At 39.4% G+C, this 13,058-nt stretch overlaps 1 protein-coding gene and 1 pseudogene across 2 annotated transcripts in view; both read left to right on the top strand.

Moving 5' to 3' along the window:
- POLR2B (RNA polymerase II subunit B) overlaps nucleotides 1–13,058 on the top strand; it is a 63,462-nt gene that overhangs the window by 6,713 nt on the left and 43,691 nt on the right. Inside the window, exons 3-6 of one of the 2 annotated variants that reach the window (XM_002745805.7) lie at nucleotides 3,301–3,451; nucleotides 7,835–7,947; nucleotides 8,078–8,297; nucleotides 8,676–8,834. In XM_002745805.7, the coding sequence (XP_002745851.1) occupies nucleotides 3,301–3,451; nucleotides 7,835–7,947; nucleotides 8,078–8,297; nucleotides 8,676–8,834 (643 nt within the window). The remainder of the gene's footprint in view (nucleotides 1–3,300; nucleotides 3,452–7,834; nucleotides 7,948–8,077; nucleotides 8,298–8,675; nucleotides 8,835–13,058) is intronic. The other variant, XM_008993265.5, reaches the window with a different exon arrangement.
- Nucleotides 7,509–7,602, top strand: LOC118152640 (small nucleolar RNA U13; annotated as a pseudogene).

The raw sequence follows: 13,058 nt of genomic DNA, 5'->3' as shown, positions 1-13,058 counted from the left end.
GTCGCTACTGAGATAAATTGCCCCAACTATTATTTAGGTCATACCTTACACATGTATGGTTGTCTACTGTGTTTTCTGCTGTAGAAGCTAACTTCTGATATTGGTAACTTGTCCTGCCTCAGCCTCTTGAGTAGCAGAGATTACAGGCACCCACCACCGTGTCCAGCTAATTTTGTTACATTTTTTTAGTAGAGACGGGGTTTCACTGTGTTGGCCAGGCTGACCTTGAGCTCCTGACCTCGTGATCCACCTGCCCTGGCCTCCCAGAATGCTGGGATTACAGGCGTGAGCCACCATGCCCAGCCAGCAAAATAAAAATTTATCTGATCCTGGGTCCAACCTAGAATCACATACTGGATTTAGTTTTCATGGCATATTCTTTTGCTTCCTTTAATCTGAAACACTTAATCAGGGTGTCTGTTCTTTTTTTCTTTTTGAGACGAAGTCTTGCTCTGTTGCTTAGGCTATAGTGCAGTGGTGTGATCTCGGCTCACTGCAACCTCCGCCTCCCATTTTCAAGCAGTTCTCCTGCCTCAGCCTCCCAAGTAGCTGGGATTACAGGTGCATACCACCAAACCTGGCTAATTTTTTATACTTTTTTGGTAGAGACGGGGTATCATGATGTCCAGACCTCGTGATCCGCCTCCCTCAGCCTCCCAAAGTGCCAGGAGTATAGGCGTGATCCACCCTGCCTGGCCCCCTTTTTTTAAACCTTGACATTTTTGAAGAATACTGGCGAGTTACTTTTTAGGATGCCTTTCAGTTTAGGTTTGTCTGCTATTTCTCATAATTAGATTCAGATGATTACTTTTGACAGAAGTGACATTGTCTCAGTGCCTCATTGCAGGAGGCACATTTGTTTCATTACTAGTAATGTTAATTTGATTCCTTGGTTTTCTCCTTGTTTTAAATGGACAAAGTTAAAATTGGTTGTATTTTACCCCAAATTCCCATCCAATTCAAAGTGTAACTAAAACATAATAAAATTCTGACAAGCATTATATAGATAAGAAAAGTAACTTACAAGTGGTAAAGTAACATCTTGTTATGTTCGGATGGTTAAAGGCTTATAACTCTTCTCTCACTCCCTGACACCTGCTTTATATGTAATAACCTGATAATAGATGCCTCTCTGAGCCCCAGCAGCTCCAAGGTGCATGTCCTCTTGGTCAACAGTCTCCCTTTTCCTTTTCTTTTGAGATGGAGTTTTGCTCTTGTTGCCCAGGCTGTAGTGCAATGGCGCAGTCTCAGCTCACAGCAACCTCCGCCTCCTGGGTTCAAGCGATTCTCCTGTCTCAGCCTCCCGAGTAGCTGGGATTAAGGTGCCATCAGGCCCGGGTAATTTATATATTTTTGGTAGAGACAGGGTTTCGTCATAGTGGTCAGGCTGGTCTCGAACTCAGGTGATCTACCCTCCTTGGTCTCCCAAGGTGCTGGAATTACAGGCGTGAGCCACTGTGCCTGACCAACATTCTCCCTTTTCAAAGAAAACATGCTTCTGACATTTTGCCAGTTGTATTTGGAGTATAACTGAATACCTTTCTTGACGGTTGTTTTGTTAAAAAAGGTATTCGTGGCCTGATGCAGTGTTATCACAAGTAACTTTGTAAGATGATCTCAGGGTAAAATAAACATTAGAGTAGATACCATAAAAATGAAATATTTATATAGTTTAGATGTTTAAAGGATGACATTCTAATGAAGTCCCATTCTATTAATTTTGGGGAAAGTAGCTATAGTTCAGCTTCCTAGGGTCATGAAACTTATCTATGGTTTTAGAAGATATTTCATCTTAAATTGCCTATAATAAACCATTGCTATTTATATTACGGGCAACGCCGTGTTTTTCTTACATATCAAAGGCTAATCCAAATGGTTGTGAGAAATTTCTTTCCTGTTATGTGATAGTCGCTACTGAAATAAATTGCCCCAACTATTATTTAGGTCATACCTTACACATGTATGGTTGTCTACTGTGTTTTCTGCTGTAGAAGCTAACTTCTGATATTGGTAACTGTACTTGACTGGATCAGGGTGGGGCCATGACTGAAAACCCGCCAATTTGTTGGCCTGTCACTGAAGTGTGAGGTGACCTGATAAAATGGGAAGCTGATGATTAGGTGGACTCTGCATATTGTCTCAGAAAATTGATGTGAAGGTGGGGAAGTCAGTAGTTGGGGATTAGAAACTAAGAAGGTCTCACAGATATAAGATGATAGAGGTCACAAGAAACAGGAGTGGAGACGTGGAGATGTGGTGGAGTACTTCCTGCTGCTGAGGGGTGATGAGATAATCTTTAGGGTGCTAGATCTCAGCACTCCTCTAGCCTCTGTGATGCCCAGCTTTGCAGCTGTTCCTGGATGGTAGTGGGGAGTGATCTGTTGAGATCCTCTTGTACTTGTATCTACTTGTATCTTTATGTCTTTCCCCACGCCTCACCTGAAAAGCATCTGTTCCTTGTGAAAATAATGTCTACTCTAGATTGTAGATACAGAAAACCATGTGATTTCTATATCTACACTGCTGGCTCTGATATCTCAGCCATGCTACATTTTTTTCACCAGTCTTTTGCTGAGTACTTTCATGTAAATGACTTATTCTCATCCTACCTTTGACAATTCAAAATAGAACTAATGATTTTCTCACGTATTTTCTGTTTTAGTCATTGATATCACTACTTCCCTCCTATTCAAATTAAAGTTCTTATTGTTAACTTTGACTGTTAATTTTCTCTCCTGACACATTTTTCTAGAAATATTTCAAAGAGGTGGAATAAAATTTGTCTGTAAAGGACATGGAGTTTTTTTTTTTTTTTTTTGAGATGGAGTCTCACTATCTCTGAGGCTGGAGTGCCAATGATGCCATCATGACTCAATGCAGTCTCAAACTCCTGGGCTCAAGGGATCCCCCATCTCTTAAATACTTGGGACTATAGGCACATGCCACCGTGTCTGGCTAATTTTTTTCTTATTTGTAGAAATGTCTCATTATGTTGCCCAGGATGTATTTAAGCAATCCTCCTGCCTTGGCCTCCCAGAGCTTGGATCCTTAGAGTTCTTATATTGTGCTTTAAGTATTTTACCCACAAATATAAGCTGTTTTTCCCCAAATAATACATTTTACGAAGAAAATGTGCCTGGCTTCATCCTTTTTAAGATACCTCATAGTATCTTGTTTAGTGGTTGACATATAATGGTTGGTATTTAATGATTGTTTGTTGAATTGATTATAATGAAAATTGGGAGTTATGCTAGAAATTATCACTGAGTTGCAACTGACTGAACTCAAATATTTTCCCAGTTCCTATTTTGATGAGAAAGGGTTGGTCAGACAACAGCTGGATTCTTTTGATGAGTTTATTCAGATGTCTGTTCAAAGAATTGTGGAAGATGCTCCACCTATAGACCTACAAGCTGAAGCTCAGCATGCTAGTGGAGAAGTTGAAGAACCGGTAAGATGGTTAATTCTAATAGTTATACCAGTACAAGAAAAGTATTGGTTTGAAATTTCAGCCCTTCTTTCACCTGGCTTAAAGGTTAAAAAAAGTCAGTTGGGGCCGGGCTTGGTGGCTCACGCCTGTAATCCAATCACTTTGGAGGCCAAGATGGGCGGATCACCTGAGGTTGGGAGTTCAAGACCAGCCTGACCACCATGGTAAAACCCCATCTTTATTTTAAAAAAAAAAAAAGTCAGTTGGAGCTTTTAGCAAAGTACTTACAGCACCATCAGTCACTTTCTGATTTATTCTCCCTAATGAAGAGGTGTAATTTTTTGCAAGTAATCTCATCCTTATTCACATAGTAGGTATTGGATAGTTGGGAAGAGAGGATTCTGAAGTATGACAAATAAAAGAAGTGAACCGGAGACAGTTACATTGCCTTAGATAGATAATCCTACTTTTTTTCTCATAGTGTAAAAGTAATAAAAAATGTTTGAAGGAATTTCTCTTCTGATTTTTATATATTGCATGAAGTACATTATTATATGAGATAAGATAGGAAAATCATCCAAACATATCAGCAATCTTTTTTAAACTTCTTGTAGCTTTTGCTCACATATATGCATGTTTTTTAGCATTGTTAAAATCATACCAAGGGTATAATTTTATTTATTTATTTTATTTTTTATTTTTTGAGATGGAGTCTTGCTCTGTCACCTAGGCTAGAGTGCAGTGGTGCCATCTCTGCTCACTGCAACATCTGCTTCCCAGGTTCAAGCAATTCTCCTGCTTCAGTCTCCTGAGTAGCTGGGACTACAGGTGCCTGCTACCACACCTGGCTAATTTTTGTATTTTTTGTAGACACAGGATTTCACCATGTTGGTCAGGCTGGTCTCGACCTCCTGACCTTGTGATCCACCCACCTTGGCCTCCCAAAGTGCTGGGATTACAGGTGTGAGCCACCACGCCTGGCTGGGTACAATTCTTTAATATGGTTTTACATGAGTGGTTGTAAAGAAGTATGTAACTGGCCGGGTGCAGTGGCTCACACCTATAATCCCAGCACTTGGGAGGCTGAGGCAAATGGATCATCTGAGGTTGGGAGTTCAAGAACAACCTGACCAACATGAAGAAACCCATCTCTACTAAAAATACAAAATTAGCCGGGTGTGGTGGTGCATGCCTGTAATCCCAGCTCCTTGGGAGGCTGAGGCAGGAGAATTGCTTAAACCTGGGAGGCAGAGGTTATAGTGAGCTGAATCATACCATTGCACTCTAGCCTGGGCAACAAGACCAAAACTCCGTCTCAAAAAAAAAAAAGGTTTGTAGTTCATAATAATGACTGTCCAGTTTTAGAGCAGTTGAGAGGCTGTTGGAACATGTTGGGCTTTGAAAGACAGTGAAAACTGAGAAACAAAGTGAGGTAGGGAAAGCCCTCAAAATAGACACAGGGAGAGGTCATTGTTTCTAGCCAGATGAGTTTCTCTTCCATGTAGTTTATCTCCTAAGGGCTGGTGTGTTATTCCCATTTTAGTTGGACATACTGTACCAAATTTTGCTATTAATAATGAAAGTGATTGGGTTTTCTAGGGCTGGAAGAGGACATTAATTTTCTTTTTTATTCTTGGGACATTTTTTTCTTTTCTCTTTGAGACAGAGTCTTGCTGTGTCACCCAGGTTGGAGTGCAGTGGCGAGATCTCAGCTTGCTGCAATCTCCACCTCCCAGGTTCAAGTGATTCTCTTGCCTTAGCCTCCTGAGTAGCTGGGATTACAGGCGCCTTCCACCACGCCTGGCTAATTTTTTTGTATTTTTAGTAGAGATGGAGTTTCACATGTTGGCCAGGCTGATCTCCAATCCCTGACTTCAAGTGATCCACCTGCCTCAGCCTCCCAAAGTGCTGGGGTTACAGGTGTGAGCCCCTGCACCTGGCTCATTGGGTCATTTTTTCTTCATGGTCTTTGTATAACAAGCAAGATAATATAATATAGCAAATTCAAAGTGCCAGTAACGGAAGTACTTCAGGAGGAGGGGATCTCTAATGCTTGGTTGTCAGAGCTTAGTAGAAAAGATGGAAGAGACTTAAATTTACTATGAAGGACAGGTAGGAGTTCCCTTAGAAGAGGAAAGGTGCTTAGTCATTTCAGCAAGAAAATACTTGGTGTGGCTGGGGATAGTGGCTCACACCTATAATCCCAGCACTTTGGGAAGCTGAGGCGAGTGGATCACCTGAGGTCAGTAGTTCGAGACTAGCTTGATGACCAATATGGTGAAATCCTGTCTCTACTAAAAATACAAAAATTAGCTGGGCATGGTGACGGGCACCTGTAGCCCCAGCTACTTGGAAGGCTGAGACAGGAGAATTGCTTGAACTCGGGAGGTGGAGGTTGCAGCTAGCCGAGATTGCACCACTGCACTTCAGTCTGGGTGACAGAGTGGGACTCTGTCTCAAAAAAGAAAATACTTGGTGTATTTAGACTGGGGATGGGAATGGGGACCGCAATGATCAATATGTGATTTCAGTTTATCTGTTTTTAATAGGCATTGGGAAGATAAGATGAAACCCAATTGTTGAAAACTGAGTATCATTGGATGTTATGAGGAATTATTGAGAGATAGTCAAAGAATATACATCAAGCATTATTTTAGAAAAGTTTCTTTGGAAAATGATGTTTACTTGGAATAGAAAGAGGCTAGAGGAGGCCAGGTGAGGTGGATCATGCCTGTAATCCCAGCACTTTGGGACACCTAGGTGGGTGGATTGCTTGAGGCCAGCAGTTTGAGAGCAGCCTGGCCAACATGGTGAAACTCCATCTCCACCTCTACCAAAAAATAGAAAAATGAGCTAGGCCTGGTGGCGTGCACCTGTAGTCCCATCTACTTGGGAAGCTGAGGCAAGAGAATTGCTTGAACCTAGGAGGCAGAGGTTGCAGTGAGCCGAAATCACCACTGCACACCAGCCTGTGTGATAGAGTGAGACCTTATCTTAAAACAACAAAAGAGGCTAGAGGAGATAAAAATCTTAGAATAGCCTAGGATTAAGATAATAGTGTCCTAGACTAGGTGATGGCACAGATAAGGAGTGGAGGGTTGACCTCCCTTTGGTTTCTTATCACCACCAGTTCTCTTTGCCTTTTATCTACCCCAGTTTGGGAGACTTGAGTGTCAATAATTAATCACTAGTGAAACACCTGCTTAGTCCTATTTCCTTCTTTGAGGCTTGATTTAGAGAGAAGTACACTATCCATTTATCTCTAGAAAGTTGTCCTCATAGATCTTGTTTTATTAGGCAGCAAGTGAATGTTTAATTGAAAACTTTCTTTTTTGCTATGGGCCTAAGCTATATTCAGCCAGGGTTGGAGTTCTCAGCCCTTTATATAGAGTGATTAGGATTTTTGTGTACACTATCTATCTGTCTATCTGTCTATCTATCTCTATCTATCTATTTGAGATGGAGTCTTGCTGTCTTCAGGCTGGAGTGCAGTGGCACAATCTTGGTTCACTGCAACCTCCGCCTCTCGGGTTCAAGCCATTTCCCTGCCTCAGCCTCCTGAGTAGCTGGGACTACAGGTGCATGCCACCACACTGGGGTAATTTTTTTGGTATTTTAGTGGATGGGGTTTTACCGTGTTGGTCAGGATGGTCTTGATCTCCTGACCTTGTGATCCGCCTGCCGCAGCCTCCCAAAGTGCTGGGATTACAGGCATGAGCCACTGCACTCAGCTTGTGTGTTTTTTAAAATAAATTTTTTTTTCTTTTGTTAACTCTACTCCTTTGACAGATTAATTTGTATGTTTAATTGAAGAGTCAGGTTTATTCTTTTAAAACATTCTATTGATTAGATTAGAACACAGTTCTAATTGTCTGGAATTGTTATCTTTGTTCTCTGGTCACTTTGTGCTTTTGATGACCCTAACCAAGGAGAGGGCACATGAAACCATATAGATTATTAATGCAAAACCATTTTAACAGTTTTATTCAAACTCAGAGCACATGATGTGTACAGTCTCTGTTTGCTTTTGGTATGTTAAATTTCTTTTTGTCTTCTGCCTTAAGAAAGCAGTTAGCAGATCCTTTTGTAGCTCATAAGTGTGATGATTGGGTGTGAGATGAGCCTTCCTTAAACATTGTTATAAACCTTGTTAGCACATTACCTGTCATATGTGAAAAATCTTTCTAAGAAAAGAGGAAAAAAAGAGAAAGTGATTTGGTTTAAAACTTAACGTTTGTGTGTTATGGATACTGACTGGAAAGTTCCCATTTCAGTAAAATGGATTAATTTTGCCAGTTTGTAGAGCTGCTTCTACTTAAAATGTTAATGCCGATGAAAATGGAATCATTAAAACTTTTGTGGAAAAAAATATTTACCTTTTTCATGTTTTTTGTTTAATTTCAGCCAAGATATTTACTGAAGTTTGAACAAATTTATCTTTCCAAGCCTACCCATTGGGAAAGAGATGGTGCTCCTTCACCAATGATGCCCAATGAAGCTAGATTAAGAAATCTCACGTAAGAAAGAATTTTTCCTTGTCAGCAGTAGATGCTGAAATAAAATTCTGAAAATGTAATTTTAACCACTTGAGGATTTGTTTTAACAGATACCCTATTGCTTAAGTGTGATCTGCTGTTATTTTCAAAGGTATTCTGCTCCACTTTATGTCGATATAACAAAAACAGTCATTAAAGAAGGTGAAGAACAACTTCAGACTCAACATCAGAAAACTTTTATAGGAAAAATTCCAATTATGTTGCGGTCAACTTACTGCCTTTTGAATGGCTTGACAGATCGTGATCTTTGTGAGTTAAATGAATGTCCTTTGGATCCTGGTGGCTATTTCATTATTAATGGATCAGAAAAGGTATAGTACTATTATTTTAAAAAATTACAAAATGGTAGTTAAAATTCAGTTTAAAGTTGAAATGAAAAAAAAAAACAGATTTTCATGCAGGATAACTTGGTAGTGACAGTTGACTTACTTAAGGTGTGACAGCTAAACTTATGTAAACCAAAGCTTTATTTAGCTGTATATAGTATGCACTGGAAATTTGGTTAGTTTTCATCGGTTTTGGAGCTTATATATTTCTATGAAGTATTTATGCAAAATGGAGTTTGTAAAGTTAATAATTAAATATTTCAGTGAACCTATATAATCAGATTAAATTAAGATGTAGATTTTACTCTCTTCTTTAGTGACTTTTTGAATTTCATGGCTGTAACTTTCTTATTGTCCAAATAGGTTCTGATTGCCCAAGAGAAAATGGCAACAAACACAGTTTATGTGTTTGCCAAAAAGGATTCTAAATATGCCTACACAGGAGAGTGTAGATCCTGTCTGGAGAATTCTTCCCGACCCACCAGTACTATATGGGTTAGCATGCTGGCAAGAGGAGGACAGGTATCGACTGGATATGATGTTATTTGGGTTTATTCCTTTTTGCCTTATTTTAAAATTTACTAGACTGCATTCTTGGTCCAAAAAAGCTTTTCTGGAGCAAATTATTGTTGTTATATGTTGTATTGTTTACCTATTGCTTTGTAACAAATTCTCTAGCAACATTTATCATCTCATGGTTTTTGTGAGTTAGGAATCTGGGTGCAGTTTGGCTGGGTCTTTTGGCCAAGCATCTCTCACAAGGCTGCAATCGGGTGTTTCCCTGGGCTGCTGTCCTCTCAACGCTCATTCACATGGTTGTCTGCAGGATTTAGTTCTTCATTGGCTTTTGGACTGAGTCTCAGGTCTTTGTTGGCTATTGGCTGGTAGCCTTTCTTAGTTCCTTGCCATGTGGGCCTCTGCATATAGCAGCTGACAGCAGCATAGCAGCTTGCTTCTTCAGAGAGAGTAACCAAAAAGAGCCAGAGAGAGAGAGTGTGAGCAAGGTGGAAATTACTGTTTTATAACTTAAAAGTGATAGCAACATCTTGTCATTTTTGCTATGTTCTTTTTGTTAGTTGCAAGTCAGTATGTTCAACCCATACTGAGGAGGGTATTACAAGGGCAATAGTAGGAGGCAGGAATCATTGGGTACCATCTTAGAAGCTGCAGACCACTGGCATAGTTATAAGCATAGGTTGCTTATAACAATGGAATCTAGTAGTAGCTAGCAGTTCTTAAACATTTGCTGTATGCCAATTATGTTACTCAGATTGCTTAATTTAATCTTTACAGCTATTTTGAAAAGTAATTATAATTAACTATATTTCAGCTCATGTATATTTTTAATTTTTTTGATAGACATTAGGTTTCTAGTCTTGTGATCGTACAGTCTGTAGAGTCTAACATGACGTTTGTAAGCCTTATAAAGATGAAGAAGTTGAAGATCAGAGTTTTTACTCTCCTTAAGTTTAAATGCAGATAGAGAATAGGTGTTTTAAATAATTAAAATGGTTTTTATTTGTAAATGAGACTGAATGGTTTTTGGTAACGGGTTTCCATCTGTTTTTGTTTTTTTGTAATTTTTAATGAAGTTTTATTTTAAATTTAATAATTATGCAAGTGTGGGATGCAATATGATGTTTTGATGCATGTATACAATGTGTAATGGTCAAATTAGGATGCTTAGCATACCTGTCATCTCAAGCATGTTTTTCATATATATAATATATATACTTTAAGTTCTGGGGTCATGTGTGGAATGTGCAGCTTTGTTACATAGGTATACATGTGCCATGGTGGTTTGCTGCATCCGTCAATCCTTTCTCTACATTAGATATTTCTCCTAATGCTATGCTTCCCCCATACCCCCACCCCGATACAGGCCCCGGTGTGTGATGTTCCCCTTCCTGTGTTCATGTGTTCTCATTGTTCAACTCCCACTTAAGAGTGAGAACATGTGGTGTTTGGTTTTCATTTCTTGTATTAGTTTGCTGAGAATGATAGTTTTCAGCTTCATTCATGTCCCTGCAAAGGACCTGAACTCATCCTTTTTTAATGGCTGCATAGTATTCCATGGTGTATATGTGCCATGTTTTCTTTATCCAGTCTATCTTTGATGGGCATTTGGGTTGGTTCCAAGACTTTGCTATTGTGAATAGTGCTGCAGTAAACATATGCATGCATGTGTCTTTATGGTAGAATGAGTTATAATCCTTTGTGTATATACCCAGTAATGGGATTGCTGGGTCAAATGGTATTCCTGGTTCTAAGTCCTTGCGGAATCACCACACCATCTTCCTCAATGGTTGAACTAATTTACACTCTCACCGACAGTGTAAAAGCGTTTGTATTTCTCCACATCCTCTCCAGCATTTGTTGTTTCCTGACTTTTTAATGATCACCATTCTAACTGGTGTGAGAGGGCATCTCATTGTAGTTTTGATGTGCATTTCTCTAATGAACAGTGATGATGAGCTTTTTTCATATGTTTGTTGGCTGCATAAATGTCTTCTTTTGAGACGTGTCTGTTCATGTCCTTTCCACTTTCTGATGAGGTTGTTTTTTTCTTGTAAATTTGTTTAAGTTCTTTGTAGATTCTGGATATTAGTACTTTGTCAGATGGATAGATTGCAAATATTTTTCTCCTATTCTGTGAGTTGCCTGTTCACTCTGATGATACTTTCTTTGGTTGTGCAGAACCTTTTTAGTTTAATTAGATCCCATTTGTCAATTTTGGCTTTTGTTGCCATTGCTTTTGGTGTTTTAGTCATGAAGTCTTTGCCCATGCCTGTGTCCTGAATGGCATTGCCTAGGTTTTCTTCTATGGTTTTTATGGTTTAAGGTCTTATGTTTAAGTCTTTTTTCTTTTTTGAGACGGAGTTTCGCTTGTTACCCAGGCTGGAGTGCAATGGCGCGATCTCGGCTCACCACAACCTCCGCCTCCTGGGTTCAGGCAATTCTCCTGCCTCACCCTCCTGAATAGCTGGGATTACAGGCACGCGCCACCATGCCCAGCTAATTTTTTGTATTTTGAGTCGAGACGGGATTTCACCATGTTGACCAGGATGGTCTCAATCTCTTGACCTCGTGATCCACCCGCCTTGGCCTCCCAAAGTGCTGGGATTACAGGCTTGAGCCCCCGTGCCCGGCCCTTATGTTTAAGTCTTTAATCCATCTTGAGTTTATTTTTGTATAAGATGTAAGGAAGGGGTGCAGTTTCAATTTTCTGCATATGGCTAGCCAGTTTTCCCAACACCATTTATAAAATAGGGAATCCTTTCCCCATTGCTTGTTTTTGTCAGGTTTCTCAAAGATCAGATGGTTGTAGATGTGTGGCATTATTTCTGAGGCCTCTGTTCTGTTCTATTGGTCTATGTATCTGTGTTGGTACCAGTACCATGCTGTTTTGGTTACTATAACCTTGTAGTGTAGTTTGAAGTCAGGTAGCATGATGCCTCCAGCTTTGTTCTTTTTGCTTAGGATTGTCTTGGCTATGCACGCTCCTTTTTGGTTCCATAAGAAATTTAAACTAGTTTATTCTAATTCTGTGAGGAAAGTCAATGGTAGCTTGATGGGGATAGTATTGCATCTGTGAATTACTTTGGACAGTATGGCCGTTTTCTTGATATTGATTCTTCTTATCCATTAGCATGGAATGTTTTTCCATTAATGTTTGTATACTCTCTTATTTCATTGAGCAGTGGTTTGTAGTTCTCCTTGAAGAGGTCCTTCACATCCCTTGTAAGTTGTATTCCTAGGTATTTAATTCTCTTTGTAGCAGCTGTGAATGGGAGTTCACTTATGATTTGGCTCTCTCTTTATCTGTTATTGGTGTATAGGAATGCTTGTGATTTTTGCACATCGATTTTGTATCCCGAGACTTTGTTGAAGTTGCTTATCAGCTTTAGGAGATTTTGGGCTAAGACAGTGGGGTTTTCTAAATATACAATCATGCCATCTACAGACAGACAATTAGATTTTCTCTCTTCTTATTTGAATATCCTTTATTTCTTTCTCTTGCCTGATTGCCATGGCCAGAACTTCCAATACTATGTTGACTAGGAGTGGTGAGAGAGGGCATCCTTGTCTTGTGTCAGTTTTCAAAGGGAATGTTTCCAGTTTTTGCCTGTTCAGTGTTATATTGGCTATGGATTTGTCATAAGTAGCTCTTATTATTTTGAGATACATTCTATCAATACCTAGTTTATTGAGAGTTTTTAGCATGAAGTGGTGTTGAATTTTGTGGAAGGCCTTTTCTGCATCTATTGAGATAATCATGAGGTTTTTGCCATTGGTTCTGTGTATGTGATGGATTATGTTTATAGATTTGCATATGTTGAACCAGCCTTGCATCCCATGGATGAAGCTGACTTGATCGTGTTACATAAGCTTTTTGATAATGCTGCTGTATATTCGGTTTGCCGGTATTTTATCGAGGATTTTTGCATTGATGTTCATAAGGGATATTGGCCTGAAATTTTCTTTTTTTTTTTGTGTGTCTCTGCCAGGTTTTGGTATCAGGATGATGCTGGCCTCATAAAATAAGTTAGGGAGGATTCCCTCTTTTTCTTTTTTTTTTTTTTTGTAATTTATACTTTTTTTATTGCTGAGTATTATTGCGTTGAATATTACAATTTTTTCTACTTTTTTTTTTTTTTTTGAGATGCAATTTTGCTCTTTTTTGCCCAGGCTGGAGTGCAATGGCGCGATCTCGGCTCACTGCAGCCTCCACCTCCTGGGTTCAAG

Source organism: Callithrix jacchus, chromosome 3 (assembly GCF_049354715.1).
Source record: "Callithrix jacchus isolate 240 chromosome 3, calJac240_pri, whole genome shotgun sequence".
In the NCBI taxonomy this organism is placed as follows: Eukaryota; Metazoa; Chordata; class Mammalia; order Primates; family Cebidae; genus Callithrix; species Callithrix jacchus.
Note: the sequence above shows the minus strand (reverse complement) of the source record. Positions and strands in the feature narration are given on the sequence as shown.